At 41.3% G+C, this 22,149-nt stretch overlaps 1 protein-coding gene across 1 annotated transcript; it reads right to left on the reverse strand.

The window, feature by feature from the left end:
* Nucleotides 1-149: 149 nt before the first annotated feature.
* LOC148105953 (protein NLRC3-like) lies at nucleotides 150-21,378 on the reverse strand. The gene is made up of 8 exons (XM_087838007.1): nucleotides 21,256-21,378; nucleotides 12,847-12,978; nucleotides 12,661-12,762; nucleotides 11,272-11,350; nucleotides 3,287-3,360; nucleotides 3,159-3,238; nucleotides 1,183-3,007; nucleotides 150-327 (listed from the first exon to the last, which is right to left on the reverse strand). The coding sequence occupies exons 2-8, from the start codon at nucleotides 12,933-12,935 to the stop codon at nucleotides 150-152; spliced, it is 2,427 nt and encodes an 808-aa protein (XP_087694133.1). The 5' UTR covers nucleotides 12,936-12,978; nucleotides 21,256-21,378.
* Nucleotides 21,379-22,149: the final 771 nt, after the last annotated feature.

Here is a 22,149-nt window from a genome sequence, read left to right on the forward strand (position 1 = left end):
TTGCAAATGAAAGACAGAAAGTGAACAAATATCACTAAAAACCCCAGACACTAATTTCTACATTAAGACTTTTTTAAAAATCAATTTACTGTTTATGCAGTAATAGAAATCAGGTTTAACGTGATCATCAATGGAAAATTTTTAAATCCTCACCTGAGAGTTTCCATTTTACAGTGTGGACTCTTCAGTCCTTCAGACAGAAGCTTCACTCCTGAATCCTGCAGGTCAGAGTTACTCAGGTCCAGCTGTCTCAGACTAGAGGACTGGGAGCTGAGAGCTGAGGACAGCGCTTCACAGCCTCTCTCTGAGAGCTTACAGTGACTCAGTCTGAAAAATGACAGATAAACATTAAACAAACACTGTTGTTAAGTTGCAATGAGGGTGCACTAAAGAGTTATTAAATTTAGAAATTAATCCTGTTTTTTTACTGAGAGTCAACAAATGGATGACGCTGACATTTGTTAACTGACAATGGTCAATCAATTCTGGTATTCTATTGCAAATGCCAATTGGGCTCCATGTGCCGGGCAGTGCATTAGCACCAAAGTAGCTGACATATTGATCAATAACTCTCTGCTCATTAAATTATCATAAAACTATTACAGAAGTTTAACTGACTTTTTTCCCATTTAGTGGATTCTTATTGGTTAATTCTGTCAAAATTCTTCATTTTAGGCTTTATTTAAAGTTTTAGTCCTTACTTTAAGTCCCAGTCTATATTTCTGACTTTCTACAATCCTACAGCTCTTCTCACATCTGAGATCTTCCAGTCAAAGGCTTTTACTGGTCCCACTAACTCATTTATTCAGACTCTAGTATTCAGAGTGGCCTTTAACTAGTTTTAGGCTGTATGATGTTCAGTGTTTGCTGTTTAATGTTTTTATCTTCTGTGTTTTTTATTGCCTGTTTCTATTGTAAAGCACTTTGTGGTTTTTGAGCTGTGAAAGCTGCTGTATAAATAAATTTTACTTACAGGATGATTCTGGACATGACTTTGATAAAAGCTGACACCCAGATATGTTTAAGACACTCTGACATTTTCTGCTGCTATCAAACATTAACTATAATATACTGTATTTAGTGCTGATGATCATTCAAATAAATATGTTTAAGTTTTTAAGGGTCCATCACACATTACACTGTTTATGTTATAAATAAAAGCCTGATCACATGTTTACTCACAGAGCTTTGTTGGTGGCTTTGACCACTGGCAGCAGCCTCAGAAGAGCCTCCTCTGAAGTAGAGTATTTCTGCAGGTCAAACACATCCAGATCTTTTTCTGATGACAGTAAGATGAAGACCAGAGCTGACCACTGAGCAGGAGACAGTTTATCTGTGGAGAGACTTCCTGATCTCAGGGACTGTTGGATCTCCTCCACTAGAGAACGATCATTCAGTTCATTCAGACAGTGGAACAGATTGATGCTTTTCTCTGCAGACAGATTCTCACTGAGCTTCTCCTTGATGTACTGGACTGTTTCCTGATTGGTCTGTGAACTACTTCCTGTCTGTGTCAGCAGACCTCGTAGGAGACTTTGATTGGTCTGCAGTGAAAGACCCAGGAGGAAGCGGAGGAACAAGTCCAGGTGTCCATTTGGACTCTGTAAGGCCTTGTCCACAGCACTCTCGTAGAAGTGTTTCTCTGCAGATTGAACTTCGTTTTGTAATTCTTTTTTTCCAAACAATTTAAACGACTTGGATGTTGTTTGTTGTTCTTCCAGCAGATTGAGTCCAGAGTTGATGAAGGTCAGATGGACATGAAGAGCAGCCAGAAACTCCTGAACACTCAGATGGATGAAGCAGAACACCTTGTCCTGGTACAGTCCTCTCTCCTCTTTAAAGATCTGTGTGAACACTCCTGAGTACACTGAGGCTGCTCTGATATCGATGCCACACTTTGTCAGGTCTGATTCATAGAAGATCAGGTTTCCTTTCTGCAGCTGATCAAAAGCCAGTTTTCCCAGAGTCTCCATCATCTTCCTGCTCTTTGGACTCCAGTGTGGATCTGTCTCAGCTCCTGAATCATACTTGACCTTCTTCACTTTGGCCTGAACCACCAGGAAGTGGATGTACATCTCAGTCAGGGTCTTGGGCAGCTCTCCTCCCTCTCTGGTTTCCAGCACATTCTCCAGAACTGTAGCAGTGATCCAGCAGAAGACTGGGATGTGGCACATGATGTGGAGGCTTCGAGATGTCTTGATGTGGGAGATGATCCTGCTGGCCTGCTCCTCATCTTTGAATCTCTTCCTGAAGTACTCCTCCTTCAGTGGGTCAGTGAACCCTCTGACCTCTGTCACCATGCCAACACACTCAGGAGGGATCTGATTGGCTGCTGCAGGTCGTGTGGTTATCCAGACGCGAGCAGAGGGAAGCAGTTTCCCCCTGATGAGGTTTATCAGCAGCACATCCACTGAGGTGGACTTTCTAGGGTCAGTTAGGATTGTAGTTTTGTGGAAGTCCAGAGGAAGTCGACACTCATCCAGACCATCAAAGATGAACACAACCTGGAAGTCTTCAAAGCTGCAGATTCCTGCTTCTTTGGTTTCAGTAAAGAAGTGATGAACAAGTCCCACCAAGCTGAACTTTTTCTTTTTCAGCACATTCAGCTCTCTGAAAGTGAATGGAAACATGAACTGGATGTCCTGGTTGGCTTTGTCTTCAGCCCAGTCCAGGGTGTATTTCTGTGTTAAGACTGTTTTCCCAATGCCAGCCACTCCCTTTGTCAGCACTGTTCTGATTGGTTCATCTCTTCCAGGTGAGGCTTTAAAGATGTCTTCTTGTCTGATTGTTGTTTCTGGTCTGTCTGGTTTCCTGGATGCTTTTTCAATCTGTCTGACCTCATGTTCATCATTGACCTCTGCAGTCCCTCCCTCTGTGATGTAGAGCTCTGTGTAGATCTGATTCAGAAGGGTTGGGTTTCCTGCTTTAGCGATGCCCTCAAACACACACTGGAACTTCTTCTTCAGGGTGGATTTAAGGTTACGATGACAAACTACAGCTGGAAGTTCTGAATAATAATAATAAAAATACAACTTTAACAATCACATTTTACAAAATGCTGATGACAATTTCTGACCCACTGAGAAATGACCGAACACACTGGTGTCACAAGTGTCTCATTTATCCAGCAGCTTAAATCTTTAGATAAATCCTCTTACGTCTCTGCAGACGGTCAGCCAGCTCCTCCTGCTTCATTCTCCTCAGGAAGTCCACTGTGATCTTCACAAATGCCTCTCTGCTGCTCCTCTGCTCATCATCCTCCCTCTTAAACTCCAAGCACTGGGGCTTATTTGGATTCAGAGCCTTCTGGATCTTCTTCAGCTCGTTCTTCACAAAAGTGATGATGTTGTCCTCCAGCAGCTGGAACAGAATACTTTATGAATGACCCACCACTCTGAACTTCAGTCTCCACAACATCCACTTCTTTACGATCAAGGGGCATATCATCCACGACCTCTTCACCAATTATAAGTTTGACTTTATCTGATTAACTGAGACATTCTCCACAACGTTGATTCTGTTCATATGAATGCAGCGATTTCAGTGGGAGAAACATTTCACTGGTGTTCAGAGCTGAACTATCAACAGGTTGATGATCAAAGCCAGAAATTTGGAGATGTTATAGGTGACTGAGTTGATCGTACAGACAACTGGTCTTAAAGGTTCACTCTGTTTGCGCATACAGATCTGTATTTAAGGTTTGACTCTCATCATCACTGGAGCACAAGCTGGGTGTCATCAGGACGCTACAACACAGAACAAACACCATCCCCACAGACACAGCAGCCAGGGAAGCAAAAGAACATCACATCAAGAAGGCCTGAGTAAATGTGAACGCTGGTTTGAGGGCGGAGTCAAGGAGGCCATTTATGTGAAAAGGGAAAGACCATCTCTGAATGGAGGAGGGGCCAAAGGGTACATCTGTCACCAGCTTACAATGCTGTGATTGCAGCCATTCCCCAACTCTCTTTGAACTGGACTCATGAGCATTGATCAGTGGTTGTTGATAAATGGTCCTGACAATATGCATACCAATGATCAAGGAACTGACCTCCCAGCCCATTGTTCCTTCAGTGGGCTGGTTTCAATCATTATACAAATGTCCTGTTTATAAGATTGAAACCTGCAGTCAGCTGAGACTGAAGAAGTCACCTGATGATGATGAAATGTTTCTCCCACTGAAAACATCCAGATGAACAGAATCAACTTTTTTGGGATTTACGTACCTGGATGATTGAGCATCAAGACACAACTCAGACTTTTCTCAGATGAATAAATCCTCTCCTCCAGCCTTGTTTACATCTACCAGCCCTGTGGCGCTGCCCAAGGACAATAATCTATGTGAGAGGTGGAAAGTCATACAGGTATCTGCTCCTGCCTTCAGTTATTTTTATCTACTGTGTGTCAACTGGCTGAACCTACTGCAACTGTCTACTGTCTCCCTAAACTCAGCAATGACTTAGTGATCTATCCATTCTCTGACCAAAGACATCCTGCTGCAGGATGTTAACATAGCAGCCAATGATGATCCGGCTCACTGTGAACAACACATTTGGACCTGATTTGCTGCTCTGGTTTACACGTGAACTTTGACTGCTGTCACCAACTTGAGAGGCTCCATAGAAAACTGGACTTGTCCAAAAAAAGATGTATACAAATCACAAACTACATTACAAGGACAGCATTGCTCAATCAACTCTAATTACTATTGCCATGTTATCTCTTCTAATTAAGGTACAGACACTCAAACTAGCTGCTTTCAGTGAGAAGTCAAATGTCTGAATATGAGCTGGAAGCTGCTGAGAGTCCTCCCTCCTTCCCGTGGGGTTTACTTTCTCTACTACTTTCAATATAAACACGCCCCTTTCATGCACCTGCAGAGGGCCACCAGCAGATGGAGCTGTCTTAAACAAATCCACTTGGATAGTTAGCTGTTGATGATTTTATGATTGTAGGATTTTGAGTTATTCTTCAGATTTATTTAAACACTTATATTGTGCACAAGTGTTGAGTGACCCATAATTTCTCTGTACTTTTCATAAGAGCAGCCAGACTTTCAGCTAGTTTTTTTCTTTTTGAAGTGCTCTGCAGGCTTTATGAAGCTGCGTCAAAGTTGTTCTTTGGACATTGGCTGCTTTTTAACCCTTGGATGCACAACCTACCAATACCTACACTCTTCCACGAGTGGGGTCAAAAATGACCCCAAATAGAAACAATGCATTTTGCTACAAACTCGGTTTTTATTTTTCAAAATCTTTAAAACAAAGAGTTGTAATATTTTCATATTTGAGGTATTCCTCATAAAACATGTTTGTGACATGAGGCCCTTTGCATTTTTATTTATTTTTTCATTAATTTTAAGAAATTGGAGTTTTTGTATCACTTCTATAACTTTTGTAAGCTTGCTCGGCATATACTGCAAAAGCTGGGCCTTCCCTCTGAAAGGCACAAGTTGTTCATCCATTGTAACACAATCACTAGGGATGAATTTCTGCCTGCAGTTGACCAGGAACAGGCCCCATATGTAGCGGAAAGCTTCTACGTGGTTTGTTTTCAGTAGGTAGGCTCTGGTCCTCTTGCCATCAAAGTGCAAGACGTGCGAATATCTTCAAATCTTTGAATTGACATAGTGGCCTTAAACAATGGGTTATGCAGAGGACTCCCAAAAAACACACTGACTGGTACATCCCAGTTCTTCTCACTTCCTGCAAGATTGGTCAATCAAATGAAGGCCAGGAGCTGATGTTTGATTACATTTTCCGCTCTTTTCCCCTGTCTGTGGCTACTCTTCGTGCCTCCATGTTTGTGCATGTCAGCACCTCTTCTATTATATTATCAGACATGAACATCTTCCATACATCTATTGGGGAGACAGTACTAAACCCAGGTGCAAGCCCTGGCTGACTAATTCAGAATATTGTGGCTAGAGCAGTAAGAGGGGCTCATTCTGTTGGACTCAATATCCATTTCCTCTTCAAAGGACTCATCAGAGGACTCCTCTGTATCTGACTGGCCTTGTTCAATGGGGGGGACAATAGTCTGGGTCCTCTATAACTGAGATGCCCGATGTCCGAGTCAATGCTGCCGATGGGCTCTTCATCCCATCCATCCTGGATCATTTGTAGGGCAAGGTCCACAGGGATCCTTGCTGGCCTCATAGCAGCCATGTTACTTTAGATATTTAAAAAAAAACATCAGAAAGTATAATGTTTGAAATGCACAGAAAACTATAAACAGGGCTGCACATAAATGGTCCGCAGGTGCGCATTCGCTGTCAAAATAAAAGACGTGCACCATATAAGAAGTTGGAACGCTCGTTTGCGTACATAAGATGTTCTGGAGGAGAACAGACATTTGTTCAGAACTCTTAAAGATGTTGAAGAAGCTCCTTTAAGCAATTACTTTGGTGTTCCTCCACCGCAAAAGAAGTGCATATTCTCAGAATTTCTGGGAACACTTCTATTTTGACAGCGAATGCGCACCTGCAGACCACTTATGTGCAGCCCTGACTATAAATTATATATGTTACTGTGTAAAAATTAATTCCTGATCCATCAGAAGTGTAAGTGGGACAGTCAGAGTTGCTAAGAATGAAAGTTTCATAGAAGATTCCATAGGAACTGCTTGGGGTCATTTTTGACCCCACTTGTGGAAGAGTGGGGTAGTGATACAAAAACTGCATTTTCTTTAAATTAATTAATGAAAAAATAAATAAAAATGCAAATGGCATCATGTTACAAACATATTTTATGAGGAATACCTGGAATATGAATATATTACAACTTTTCATTTTAAAGATTTTGAAGAAAAACAACCGATGGGGTCATTTTTGACCCCACGTGTGCATCTAATGTTAGGAGGTGGTGGGTAGGTGTATTGTTGTTTTTAGGGTTTTGTTTCCCTTCTTGGCACAGGTAGGCAGGGCGGGGCTTGATGGCATTCCGGCACACCTGCGGCGCATCAGACGTCATCAGTGAGCGCTTTTATGGAGCTGAATCTCGGACGTCTGGTGTCGAAGTATTGTCGTTTTCATAAGTGGTAACGTGTTGGTGCAAGCTGAATCTGTTGATTCCACGCGATTGAGCTGCATGTTGTAGGATCCATCATCTGCCTGCTTCTCCTTTGTTTTAGCCTGTCCCGCTGCCTGCTCGCCTGCCTAGTTTTCTGTGTGTGGGCTTCTGTGGATCCGTGACGGAGAATTATTTCATACCAGGCTGTGACCACCGCTACAGCTGTATGTCGGTGTTGCAAGTAAGCTCTCCAACTCTCCTCGTCCAATTTTAGTTTAACTCTCGGCTATCGACGTACTCTGTAACTTTGTTTGTCCCTCGCTTTTAGGTAATTCTGGTGCGTCATCGGTCCGCCCGCATACCTCGGCTCCGTCTCATCCTTTCAGTGCTGCTCTCTGTGCACATTTTTATCTGTCACTGTATATAGCCCCTTCCCTTGTAAATCTGTGTATATAAATCTGCATCACTACAATCCTGTGCGCGTGTGTGTTTCTGCCACTAAATCCATCCGGGTAAAAGTCCCCTTAACATCTAAGGGTTAAATCATTTTCAGTCCTCGTACAGGAACATTCTTCAAGCTAAATCCAAGTGTGTTAGACCAGAGTTAACTTGATAGATATGTGTGGGTGTGTAACTCTTAGAAGCTGTTTGGCTGCTTTTTATGGGGGCTGGGTCTTTGGAAAGTGAGCAAACCACAGTTTTAGTAACACAATCTGAACTGCACACTTTAACAAACAACATGAGATTTTAACAGTAATGTCAAAATCCTGTGATTCACTGTTATTAAGCACAAACACATCTATGGCCCCGTTTCCATTAGTAGCTGCTCAGATCGACTCACCACAGGTCGCCACGACTGGACTGGATCCACTGGTTTCCATTACAGTTGAGGACGACCTAATGTGGTAATTCTCACTGATCTCAACTACAAACTGTTTCGCTTTGGTTTCTGTTTAAAGCCTCGATGTTTAAAACGTTTCCCTGTGATCAATGTTCCCTCTAATGTTTCATGTGTCTGAACACACAAACTCCCTGAGCGTCCCTTGGACCACTGTGAGCAACAGCAGACGTGTGCACTGTGGTCACGCCAGCATCGAATCATCCAAGTTACATGTTTATTAAAGTAATCTAATTACAGCATTTATGTTAGACTACTTTTTTTCTTCTTTTTTTTATGAATTTATATAGTTTGTAGCAACTGAAAATAAAATAAATTCATAAAAAAAAAATGTTAGACTACTTTTAATTAACTGCTTTTGCCCACTTACAATGAAAATGTAAAACAACCTTGTTCATGACCTGTGTAGCATGTTAACACTATTGGAAGTAAAAATAACTTGAAATCCAATTTTGAAAACACAACTTTCTTTCTTTTTTTTTTTAAAATAAAGTTCTGACTTGTATTGTGACTCTGTGGTCTGGGAGAGAGTCTGTAACTCTGGATGCAAAATACAGGATATAATGACCAATGTTGGGCAATTAATTATATAGTTACTTCTTCAAAAAGGTAAAACAAAGTTTTTTGCAGCTGTTTACCTAAAAATGCAGCCAAGGCGTTTTTTTAAATAAACATTTCAAACTATTTACAGAACAATCAGCTGTTCTGCATCAAATCTGATGCCACACAAATTATTTGTGCCAATCCAAAAAATAATCTCTGTCCACTATGAGATGAAGGAGAACAACAGCCTGATACCTGCAGGCCTGACAGCAGCAGATGTGTCACTGCTGTAACACCTGTAACATTCAGCAGTCGCCTCATTGTTCTGACACACACAACAAAACTATTGACTACACTACACACTAACTACACAAGATTTGCGCTAAACGTCACAAATCTCTCACACCTCAAAACACGCCGTCACTCCTAAAACTTCCCCCTTCCTAAACAACTAAATGTCATGTTGCCACATCATGTTTTGATTGGTCGACATGGTTCATTTTACCACCAATAGGAAAGGCTGGGGGGTGTTTTGGTTTCATCTTTGCTCACAGGCTTTTGAGCGTTTTCCTTATAAAACGCTGTTTTTACCGTTTCTTCCCGCAGTAAATATAAACAATGACAGTATTCAGGAAGAAAAACAAACAACCAAACCAACTCCAATGGTTGTACACGTTGTCATTAATGTGCAGGGCTCGCAAAATTGCTAGCCCGACGTCCCGGGGCTAGCGATTTTTCCAGTCGGGCTACCAAAATCTATCTCTGCCCTGCACGTCGGGCTGTCATAGGAAAAATATATGTCAATGCTTTTGCGTTCTTTCAGAAATGTAGCTGGGTAATTATGTCATTGGCATCGGCCACTGTCAATATGTGACATACTGAAATCGCGTTTGAATTTGCGCTTGTTTTTTGCTTTCACTTTGCAATCGCGCGAACTGTGTATAGAGAGCGACAGCACTGATTGGTGAGTGATGATAATTTGCGCACCAATTCTTCTGACATCTTATCAATCGTTACTATGCAAACATGACAAGTGAAATCTCCCGCAGCTTAAACATGTGAGAGGTTGATCGCGCAGAGAATCGCTGAGCGTTATGTGAGTGCGTGTGTAAAAGCAGCAGGATGTATATTTTAGTTCTGCTGAGCCAAATAAGACAGGTCAGGGTGAAGAAGTGACAGCCAAAGAAAAGCTTACCACAAAACGGAAAAGTTATGACAAATCAGACTATAAGGCAAAAAGAAAGTGCAGCTTTATGGTTTCATGGACAAAAGAATTTCTGTGGCTGCAATATGACGAGCTAAATAACCAGGGCTGCACATAAGTGGTCCGCAGGTGCGCATTCGCTGTCAAAATAAAAAACGCGCACAAGATAAGAAGTTGCAACGCGTGTTTGCGTACATAAGATTTTCAGGAGGAGGACAGACATTTGTTTAGAACTCTTAAAGATGTTGAAGAAGCTCCTTTAAGCAGTTACTGTAATGTTCCTCCACCTCCAAAGAAATGTCAGAAGGAGTCCGAACCACAAAAGAAGCGCGTATTCTCGGAAAAGTGGTTGCAGGAGGTGAGCTGGCTTCAAACAAATGATGAACGCACAGAGATGTGGTGCAGAATGTGCCGTGAAAATCCCACTCTAGGACAAAAACAGCCTTTTATATGGACGCAAACTCGTGTTGCAACTTCTTATCTGGTGCGCGTCTTTTATTTTGACAGTGAATGCGCACATGTGGACCACTTATGTGCACCCGTGTAAATAACATAATGTTCTGCCGGGTGTGTTGTTGGTTTTCCCTCGATTTCTGAGTCGACAAGCGCCTTTGTTACTGGGACCAGTCATTTTAAGAAAGGCCCCCATTAGAAATGCATTATTGCTCAGTCTCCAATATCTTCCCCAGAACAAACACCAATTGCAAATAACAAACTAAAAATAAACCTGAAAAATCAGTTTAGACCAGCGTACTATGTTGCAAAGAGTGAACTACCACTGGCACAATTTAGCACAATGTAGCAGTCTTTGCAAACTTCAAAAAGCAAATGGCCTCGATCTTGGTTCCACTTGCCTCTTACCCGTGACTTCAGTGGAAATTTTAAATTCAGGATCTGACACAGACTGATTCATGTTCTACACAGTTCATAGAAATTTCTGTTCAATTAGAACCAAGTATTTGAGTTGATGATTGTAATTTTTATACAATGTTGTAATTTGTGTTTCAACAATTTTTTGATTAATGTTTTGTTTCCGTTACAATATTAAAGTATTGTAACGGAAACCAAACAGGAAACAAAACATCGATCAAAAAAATTGCTCTCTTTTTTATTCGGGCTACTTAAATTTATTTTGAGTCCCTGCCCGAAGGGCTACCAGGGATTTTGAAATTTTGCGAGCCCTGATGTGGCTTCACTCCACATCAGCCGCTTTGCTCGCTAAAACACCGGTGTTGGCACATAAGGACGCTGTCATAGCCTGTCAGCGACATTGATTAGCTGCGTATATACGAATGTGAATCACATCATTGGCTGGAGCAGCCAGTCACTGACAAACACTGCAAAACAGAATTGTTAACGCATTTACTTTAATTTCAATTCAGGTGGATTTTTTTTGTGTGCAACGCAGATTTTCTGTGCACAGAGACGTGCCAGCAGTGCACAATTGCACACGTGCAGCTTAGAGGGAACATTGCCTGTGATCACATTTGCACCGTCTGATTTCAAAGTTTGTTTCTTTTGGACATTTAGTCCACAGAGTCCTTGGTGTTCTGAAAGGGACCTATAAATAAATGTATTATTAACAATAATAAAGTAGTTGTTGTACATGTACAGACCATAAATATGGAGTCCAGCTGTGTTTGATGCTGCTGGGCAGACTGACCACTGGGAACCTCTGAGTTCTGCTGGTCCACTCTGTGGAGGAACCATGGACACACACACACACACACACACACACACACACACACACACACACACACACACACACACACACACAGACACACACACACACACTTTGATGATTGAAATGTGAATTTAGCCTCTAAAAGCTGTGTTCAGTCACTTTTGCTGCTTCCCTTGTTGCATCTGTATTTGTAGTTTCTCTGTCAGAGATCAAAATGATCAATAATACAAATGATCCTCCAGAGTCCTTCCACTGTTATCCTGATCACTGACACTTCTTTGTTGTGTTTTAAACTCTGTAAAAACACAAAGATCATAATTCCCTGAATGACTTCAGTGTTTTTCTAACTGAACTTTGTTTCAAAGGCAGTTTCTCAGTAAATGTACTTGTGTGTACTTGTGAAACGTCATCATTCACAGATCAAGTACGTTTCAACTCAAAGTACGTATAAAGCCAAGTGTGTAAGTTCATCTCTGAATGTTTGTGATTCCTACGTTAAGTTTAACAACGATATATGAAGCTGGGACGTCTGTGCGCTGCTGAGTCTGTTTGTTTGTTCATTCCAACCATCAAACTGTTCACCTGCAGCACAGTTTGTTTGTTTTTCAAAGTAAAACTGTGAAACACTTTTTTCATACTTGTTTTTTTCATACAACAGCTCACACTGACATCATCCTGATAAAAGATGAGTGCAGGAAAACCGTGTTTGCATTTATTTGCACTGCTTTCCATGTGTGAATGAGGCGAGTATCAAAGTGCTCAGAGGAGAAAAGCTCCATATAAGAACCATTACTCCCAGTATTATTCCAAACTGGTCCAGCCTATAAAGATGAACTCTGTGTGAACAGCTGACCTGTGTCATGTGACCAAGAACACAAACATGATCTACTGTCAGATCAGGACACGTCACAGTTACTGTGTTACTGTTTAACAGCACACTGCAACATTCACACGTTCATCTAACAAACTGGATCATTAACAGCTGCATTTTCACACGTCTCACTTTGATTCACTACAGATTCAGCAGACAGAAAGAAGCTGATGAGGAAACAACAGTTCAGTTCATTTCTGTCCTGGTTGATGAAGATGGCAGCACTGCTGAGGAGCAGGAAGTGGGGATCAGACTGAGTGAAGAGTTTCAGGACAGAGAGTTTGAGAACATCTCCTCTTCCTAAAAATAATCTCTGAGTATCTGCTGTGTTTGTGGAAACACTCCAACACACAGCGCTGCACATATGAACATGTGTGTGAAACAGAGCTGACATTAAACATGATGGAGGATTTATTCACAAACACACAACAACATTTACACACACATTACCTCTCTGCAGGACGACACACGTCTGATTTAAAGGTAACAACAGCATCTTTAGACCCGTCACTCTGTAAGGACACAGAGCTGGGTGGAGGTCCAGGCTGGTTCCTGTGAATAATGATGGAGCAGTGATGTGAGTGCTGAGCTGTGACATGGAGAAGAGTCATGGACAGTTAGAGATGGTCATCTCACCTCTGAGCTTTGGTCTGGCTCTCATGTTCCCCACACAGAGTGCTTTTAGAGGGAGGGACTCCCTCCTCTCTGTCCTCACACTGATCCATGCTGCTCAATTCACATCAGCTCACACACACTTTCTACCTTCACCTGCAGAGGAAACACAAATCATTCATGTGCACATCAACTGAAATCCTCTATAACAAGGCGAACTGAACCTTGTGCTACATTAATATAATAATAAAATAATGTTAGCACATGGGAATAGAAACTTTGTTACAGTCTAAATTTTAATTCTAATCAATACTCAGCTTGACCATTGTTGTGTACGTCACAAGCAGAGAAACATAAAGGTAAGAAAAGCTGTATTTTGTTGCCTAAATTGTAGAGGGTGACCTTGCCTCTGCACCTAAACAGAAACATGAGAACAGTCAGACATAAAGTGGAATTCAGCAGGTGGAAGAAGCCTAAGATGTAACCTGACTCTGACCATGAACACTACAGTCACTGTACTGCACTCCAGCACAGTAAATCCACAGCACCGCAACCTGACCTGTAGAGTGTTTGAATAACACAAAGGTAATTTACCTCAGTTTGTTCTGTGGGACATTTCACAATAAAACAAAATCATCAAATACAAATATCTGATTCAACAATGATCAGATAGAAATTACATGTAAAGTCTATTAAAGTCTATAAAACTTGTCCTTCACTCTCTTCTAATATGCCTACATGCTTATATAGGGTTAAACCTGTGGTTGCATTGTGCATTTAGTTGCAACTCATAACTTCAGCATCTGTATTAGAAATAACAGACGGCTTTTTTTGTTGTTTGGGGTTTTTTTTGGGGGGGGGGGGGGCTTTGTTGGGAAAAATATATCTGTAATCACTTTGATTTTTCTTTTGAAGTTTAAAATAGATCAGTGCTAAAATCATGACAATATGAAACAAATTTAATGTTTATTAATGGATACAAGACTTAAATGAACATATCACTAGAACCCCGTGTAATAACCTCCACGCTTTACAAAAACCTGCCTATTTATGCAGTTTTTTAACAAACGTTTTATCAACATTAACCTTTATATTGAACTTAAACCTGTCTTCAGTTGGATTTGTGATTATTTTCAAGTTTCAGCATTTTTAAATGATCAGCATCCAAAATCGCATCATCATATTCACTTCTGTTTACGCAGGCATTTTAACATCCACAGAATTTGTAGATCAAGTTTGTTTGTTAAACTCCTGCATGTTTTTGTTTTGTTCCTGGTACTTTTAAAGGTCTTTCTTATTGTCAGTGCTGCACATGTGGATTTCATTCATCGCACTTGTTTTGACTTCTGAGTGTAGAGTCTATAAAAACTAATTTAAAGCTTTTTCCCTCCAGCTTCTCTGTTATTGTCATCAGTCGGCCACGCTCACACAAATCCACCTAATATGAAGTTAATTAAATAATAAAAGGACTATGAATTATTGACATTTTAGTCCCTGTTGTTTTTAAACCTGTATTACTGCGCTATAAATGAATCATTATACTGTTTTGTTATAAGCTCAGTGATTCCAGCAGCTTCTCTGGGTTATTTCCATCAATTTAGACTCAATTTAGACAGTCAGCTATTACATTTGTTTAGATATTCCACTTTCTGTACTCCAGATTCATCAGTTTCTGTGTTTATCAAAATCTTTAACCAAACTAAAGATATCTGTGAAATGGACGGTATATTCAGTTCATGTAAATATATCTGCATTTACTCCAGGTGACATCACTCCAGTTGTTTTGATGGTGGCTCCTAATATTTAACCTACTCTTTCACAGAAGAGCTGCCTAATCGCTGAGTAACTTTGTTTCTTTTTTGATTCAGGTTTACTTGAGTGCACATGTATTTTGGGTTTAGTCAGTGAAGTAACTTTATGTAATTCAAAGTTCAATTAATTTTTATTTTATTCCAGTTCATCTGTTAATCCCCCCCCCCCCCCTCTCTTTAAATCAGTTTGCTTCTGATTGCTCCTCTGTTACTTCTACAAACAGTATCTGCTGCTTAGGGCCACCACTTCCTCCACGTGTCGCTGCGGAGATTCAGAAAATGAATCTGAACCTGAAAAACAGATTTTCTCTGTGTTTTATTGGAAATCTTTTTTTCTTATATTTTCTCCCCTGACATGTAGATCTGTACTGTATTAGAGTTCATAGCGGGAACAAAGATCCCAGCATGATTTCTCTGTTTGGGAAATCTTCCAGTTATTTCCTTGAACCTGGTTAGTGAACTGAGTCAGTGCTAGACTGTATAAATGCTGTTTCACTGGATGCTACCACATAAAACACATTTAGCAGCTCACCATTCTCTAAGGCTACGTTCACTCTGCAGGTCTTGATGCTCAATTCAGATTGTTTGATCAAATCTGATTGTTTTGTCTGCTCGTTCACACTACAAATAAAATGCGACAGCAAACGCGCTCTAGTGTGAACGCTCAAAGCAGCCGCATGCACAAAAGAAGACGTCACACACAACGCGCTCTGTTTAGACCCAGACCAACAGTATTGTTTGACTGATGGCCCTTAATATAAAGACTTCAGACTTTACCTTTCCTAATTTTTGCTTTAAGTTATTGTGTTATTTCCATAATAATGTAAATAACCTAATAATGATCCTTATTGCTGTTTTAGAGGAGCGCTGCTTCAAAGGATAGTTGCAGATTTCTGTCAGAATCTGCAGATTATACAGAACAAATAAAATGTTCACGTTTCTCCAACGTTGTCTTCCCAACAGTTTCACTGGATGGACAGGAAGCGTTCATGATGTCTTCTCCAGCGCTGATAATTGGCGTCTGTCTCGTGTCAGTGACGTAAAAGACGGATTTAAAGTGACATGACCATCAAACAGCAGCTTTCTGAAACATCAGATATGTATCAGATTCAGGACCACATACGAAAGTGACCCAGATCGGATTTGAAAATATCAGATTTGTGCCGTTCACACTGTCACCATGATGGATTTGGGTCACATAGGGTCAAAAAAGTCGGATTTGATGCGCTTTCGCCTGCAGTGTGAACGTAGCCTAATATGGAGAACACCAGATCTGCAGCAGGGTTTGGATTTTTGTCATTTTATCCTGATGGCATGTGAACAAGGTTTTTGTTTGATTGTTTGTTTTAAATCAGCTAACTTGTGGAGAAACTAGAAAGAAAAACTTCTAAAGATCCTCAAACACAGTCCGATCAGAAGAAGTGGGTCCTGAGCATTAAAGTCAGCATTAGCTCTCTGCTCTGTCTTACATCATTTTCATGAAAAGATATTTTAATGATTTTGGTGTTTTCAGCCAAGGAAACCATGTCCATGAACATTTATAGCACCAAAATAGAAAAACTAGTAGCTGCATGCAGCATAGTTTCAGTTTTCAGAACACCTGATCTCAGTGATGCACCAATGGTAACAACACTCATTTAACAGAGCTGTATAAAGGCTAAGAGACATCAGGGGTTTGATTTAGATCATACATCTGATTTATTTTATGTCATGACATAAAATAAATTTGTTTTATGTCAAGTAAATTAAAATATCTCACTTCCTGTTCTGTTCTATCAACTCCATCAGTTTCTGTGATGCCTCAGTGATCAGCCATCAACAGAAGAAGGTTTAACTTCCTCATGTTTAAGTGCGTCACACTATGCCTGTGTTTGAACATTAAACATGTTATTACATGTAACTTTACTGTGCGCTGTTTCTTCTGTTTTTGAATCAAGTCTTCTGTTTTTCATGAATAAACGAGTCCTTGTTAAAGATGTTAAAGGAAAGCATCAGCAGTCAGGAACAGATGGCTTCGAGCCCTCTGCTGACCAGGAGCAGCACAAGGTCTTAGACAGACTCAGACCTGATCTTCTGGACACAACCGTCTGATTCTTGTTAAAAAAGTTCAGATCTTTCTATCTGAACATTTCCCACACAGGTAAGAATTCACAAAGGACCAAACAACTAATTACTTTTGTCCCTTGAACAGTTCATTTGTGTTTAATTTGAAACAGATCAAACACTAGTATCAGGCTTGCGTTCTGCACTTTATATCTTACACATCTTCAGTTATGGAGTGAGAGGTTTAAATGTGTTTGAGGCTGTGAGACTTTGCTCTTACATTAAAGTCATGATTTACTGAGAATTCATCACAACAAACAGAATCGTAACATGCATCAGTTCAACTATTTAACTCATCTAAATGTACCATTAAGTGACTGGATAAATGGATTTAATACAAGAGTAACCTGGTTCGTTGGCAAAGGTTTGTAGCTAAATTCAGGGCAACAAACTTAAATACAATCAAGTGACTCTTCATTCAGACTGAAAATAGTTCAAAAAGGACAAAGTTCAAGGTGTTCAACAAAAAATTGCAAAGACTTCAATGGGATGGCAACACACAGACACAAGAGACACACTGTGACCAACTAACAGTGATTAAAATCTTCAAACACTAAAAGAAGTCAGACTCAGGTCCCTGATTAAAACACAATAAACACAAAACCCTCAGAGTGTGACAGCAGCAATCAATGTGTTCATCACAATAGAAAGACACAGAAAAGCAGAAGAGTCCAAATATATTTTTAAACTTGTGTATTTTAAACTTGCAAACTCCATATGCAGATATTATCAGCACACACAGCATTTAAAACATGAATCTTATGTCTGATTGACTTTGCAGTGACCCTGAACTAAACTGAGCTGCTTTGTTTTGTGTTTTTTCACTTCAGTAAAACCTGAATGCCAACTTCTTAACAACAAACTGATTTGATCTCTTTGTCCTTGTTTAAAGGGAAAAACAATGTTACATGACGATACTGATTAGTGTCAGTTGGGTCTAAAGTTACACACAGAACCATTTAAACTGTTGATCACAGTAACAAATGTTTAAGTGCAGAGTAACTGACTGATAATCAGTGTGGATTCCAATCAATCAATAATCTATAATCATGTGTCTTCAAACACAAGCGATCCAAAGTGTGTCCTGAAATAAGAGCTGAACATCTGGTCCAAACATCACAGAGCAGAAACAAACAAACTGTTAAAGGAGGAAACAACACAAACGTACAGTTTCTTCAAACACCAACAACAAGCTCCACAGCTGGACACCAAACACAGAAACCCAGGTGAGCTGCTTCCTGGAAGGAGGCGGGACTCCACCTGAAGTAGGACAGGAGTCAGATTTTCACAATAAGAGCATGCTATTCTCTAGTTAATTTAAGATTTGGCTCATTCCTTCTCATTGCCATTTCAAGGTACTAACACAAGTTTATACGTCACAGTTCTTTAATACGTCGGCTCAACTGTCAACAACGTTGAGTCCAGATGTGTGGACAGCTTTCGTGCTTCCTCAAACCTTTGTTCAAGTTCAATACAGTGCTCCCTCATTATAACGCGGTTGTACAAAAGCCAGTTGGCAGAACTGACGAACAGAGCCACATCTGCAGAGTAAATATATCAGCATACAGCTGCCAAATAGCCAATGAGCGGGAAGGCAACCCATCCTCTTCACCAATCAGAAGACACAATTCTACCTCATCATTACGCTTCGACGCAGAGAGTTCGGTCAGAGCTGCAGGTGGGGAGAGTCAGCAGAGGTGTGCGTCCATGAGACTGTAAGTTTCTGTGTTTTATCCTGTTTGTTCTTTGCTGCGGCCATTATCCTCCTTTGTTTACATCCTTGGCGCACACTTAGTTTACCGAATGTTACTGTCATTTACTGCGAAGCAGCCTCTGCCAGGCGCTCATTATGGGACCGTCACTAATTTCTCATGTTGGCACTTGTGTAAAGTGCCTAGTTAGGATTTATGTAAATAGTTGTGACGGAGTTACACCGTCCTGGGCCGCAGACAGCTGATCTGGGCGCATACACGCACCACCACCATTAGTTTCTACAATTACTGTGAATGACGTGTTTGTACTGCCATTTATATCCAACAACATCAAGCAGTTAAATCAGAGAGTTCATGTTACTAACAGCTCAGCTCTCTGCAGCAGACAGAGGCTGGACTTTAAAATCAATGAAGCGATCTTTAGACGCGTCACTCTTTAAGGACACACAGCTGGGTTCAGGTCCAGCAGGTCTCCCATAGATCCTGTTAGAGAAGAAAAATGTGTTTTTCATTTGCAGGCACAGAAGCGATTGAAGACTAAGCACACCTTCATTATCCTAAAGAGAAACTGGTTTGCAGGCTAAACATAAGCAGTGTAAGTCTCTGCAATGTAAGAACAGAGATAAACACTGTCATTTACACTGTTTAGGATTATGGTCGTACTGTGAGCAGCTGGAGTTTAAATGTATTGTATTATATGTATGTAAGAATTCCTCTGGGTTATTCAAAGAAAAGGCTGAGGATGAGTTGGTTAGAGCACAGAGTTTAAATACATGGACTGAACCATGTGACCTTTACAGACAGCTGGGACCAGAGTCGAGCTTTGCCCTGAAATCTTTGCTGTTTTCACTTGATAACAGCAGCTGTTTAAAGTTACTGAGTGTGTTTGACAGTAAAGTGAATGTAAATGTGAGACACTGTGTGCTCACAGCTAAAGGCTGCAGTCAGCTGTGTTAGAGCCTCTTTCACACAATGATCCTTTAATAAACACTCAGAGCTCCATGTTGATGAAGCAGTCATGTGTGAGCTTGTGTGCTGACATGTTGACAGTTTGACTTCAGCTTTTACTGAAGAAAATCCACAGAAGGCTGAAAGTGAAGCATCACTTCCTGTTTGAGGAGAGCCAACAGTCTGTTTACACGTCGTGTCTGAGTTACAGCTGGAATAAATGATCATTTGCAAAGTCAAAGGAGCTTGCAAAGAAAAGCGTCTGGACTTCTTTAAGTTACTTGAAGACGTTTCACCTTCATCCGAGAGGCTTCTTCAGTTCTAAGGTCAAATGGTGGAGAGTCCCAGATATGACCCTAGTGGGAGTGTCCCCCCACAGAGGGACAAAGGGATCCCCTGATGATCCTCTAATCGCCTGAGCCAAGGTGTGGAACTGGGTGTGGGTCCCAATCAGCCAGAGTTTCAGGTGAGTTCATTGTGAAACCTGGCCCCACCTTATCATGCGATTTCCTGAGGTCAGATGACCCAGGATGTGAGTGGGCATTAAGGCGTCTGGGGAGGGATCTCAAAACTGGATTATAGATGGCAGAGAGTTGGTGTCGTAAACCACCGCCTCTGTTCAAAGATGGTCGCTCACAGTGGACATAGATGCTTCTTTCACTCCTCTTTCAAACCATCTGTCCTCTCTGTCCAAAATGTGAACATTGGCATCCTCAAAGAGTGATCTTTGACCTTAAGATGCAGATGGACAGCTGAGTCTTGTCCTGTGGAGGTGGCTCTTCTGTGTTGTGCCATGCGCTTGTGAAGTGGCTGTTTGGTCTCTCCGATGTAGAGGTCTGGGCATTCCTCGCTGCTGTACAGCAAACACCACATTGTTAAGTCTGTGTTTTGGTGTTTTGTCTTTCGGGTGAACCAGTTTCTGTCTGAGTGTGTTGCTGGGTCTGAAGTACACCGGGATGTCATGCTTGGAGAAAACCCTCCTGAGTTTCTCTGATACACCGGCTACATAGGGGATGACAATGTTGTTGCGCCTGTCCTTCTTATCCTCCCTCGCTGGTGTCTGATCTTCTTTTCTGTGCCTCTTTGCTGACTTTAAGAACGCCCATTTAGGGTAGCCGCACATTTTGAGAGCTTCCTTTACATGTGTGTGTTCCTTCTTTTTCCCTTCAGGCTTAGAGGGAACATGTTCTGCACGGTGGTGTAGGGTCCTAATTACTCCAAGTTTGTGTTCCAGAGGGTGATGGGAGTAAACTTCGCAATGATTTGCAAAGTCTGCTGCTCTTTCTGTAACCATCTGACCATCAACTAACTCTGTGCTGCTGCTGCTCTCATTCACAAAGTGCTCAATTACATTTTTAACTCGTGTAAGAGCTCTTAGTGTTAGCTTAGCGTTAGCTTAGCGTTAGCTTAGCGTTAGCTTAGTGTTAGCATGCTGTGTGGCTAGCTTAGCGTCAGAGCTCTGCAGGTGTCTCGTGTGTAAATATTAATCACAGTGACAGTAAAGGAGGTAAAGGGCTGTGACGTCATCACGTACGCTGCGTCCTCTGTGAGTTCACTCAGAGCCCACAAAGTACAAACTACAAGTACACAAACACGAACGTAGCTCAGAGTGGCGGACACACTCGGCCTCGTTGGTCCAGCTGTGAGTCTGTTACCGTGAACTATGGAGCGGCAGATTTGTGCTGAACTAAGCTGCACACAGCTGATGTTAGCCAGGAAAACATTACACACTGACTTTAATGGAGAGACCGGAAATACAAACACACACAGTTTGTTGTGTGAAGAAATCAAACATGAGCTGAACAAACAGTGAAGTTCCTAAAGACAAACTGTTAAAGGAGGAAACAAAGCAAACTTACAGTTTCTTCACACACCAACAACAAGCTCCACTCCACACCTGGACACTAAACACGGACACACAGGTGAGCTGCTTCCTGGAAGGAGGCGGGACTCCACCTGAAACTCAGCACAGGTGGGAGGGGCTCAGCTCTGTGTGTGCTGATGTGTTAATTTTAAAAATATGCGTCTGACTGCTCAGACTGAGTCAGAGTAAAGTTCACATGCTGACGTGTGGAGACATGAAACCTTGTTGTAGCTGCAGGTGTGAACACACTGATCCCAGATCAGCTCTGCTGTATTTGTAACATGAACATTTCTGCTGCAAAGCTTCAAATGTTCAGCATGTTTCTCTGTTTCCAGTCTATAGATCCAGTCACACTTTCTACCTTCACCTGTGCAGGAAAGACTGAGAGCAGAGCTGAAACCAAGCGTCCAATCAGTGAGCAGCATCAACACCTGAGCTTCATTCAGACTCTGTTATTGAAGATGTTGTTGGTACAAAGTTCATCTGCTGCTCACATGAATCCATGAAAGATTTATTTCACTGAATGTTTCTTCAAAGCTCATTTCAACCTGTTGAAGTCAGAGGCGGAGCCAGACCTGGTATACACCCGGTATTTTTTTTATCCATTTATCCATTTACATCATTTACATACATTATCCGGTAATTTATCCATTTACATCAGCTGTGATGGATCAAGGACACATGTAAAACCTGCAGGGACACCAGCCCTCGTGGACTGGGATTGGGGACCCCTGCTTTAAATGGACTGACCAACTTGTTACCTGGGATGGTTTTAGAGGTCTGGACACTGAGTGGATTAATCGAAGCATTATCAGCTGAAATGCAACAAATCTCTGCTACATTTGATGTAACTGAACTCTGGCCTTGAGCACCAGTCCAACACAGCGCT

Source organism: Neolamprologus brichardi, chromosome 3 (genome assembly GCF_056152115.1).
Source record: "Neolamprologus brichardi isolate AB-2024 chromosome 3, ASM5615211v1, whole genome shotgun sequence".
In the NCBI taxonomy this organism is placed as follows: domain Eukaryota; kingdom Metazoa; phylum Chordata; class Actinopteri; order Cichliformes; family Cichlidae; genus Neolamprologus; species Neolamprologus brichardi.

Coding starts and splice junctions, on each gene's coding strand:
- LOC148105953 (XM_087838007.1), bottom strand. CDS start 12,935: ATGGATCAGTGTGAGGACAGAGAGGAGGGAGTCCCTCCCTCTAAAAGC. Junction 11,351..12,660: donor GTGTGTCGTCCTGCAGAGAG/GTAATGTGTGTG, acceptor GTTCCTCCACAG/AGTGGACCAGCAGAACTCAG. Junction 328..1,182: donor AAAGCCACCAACAAAGCTCT/GTGAGTAAACAT, acceptor GTCATTTTTCAG/ACTGAGTCACTGTAAGCTCT.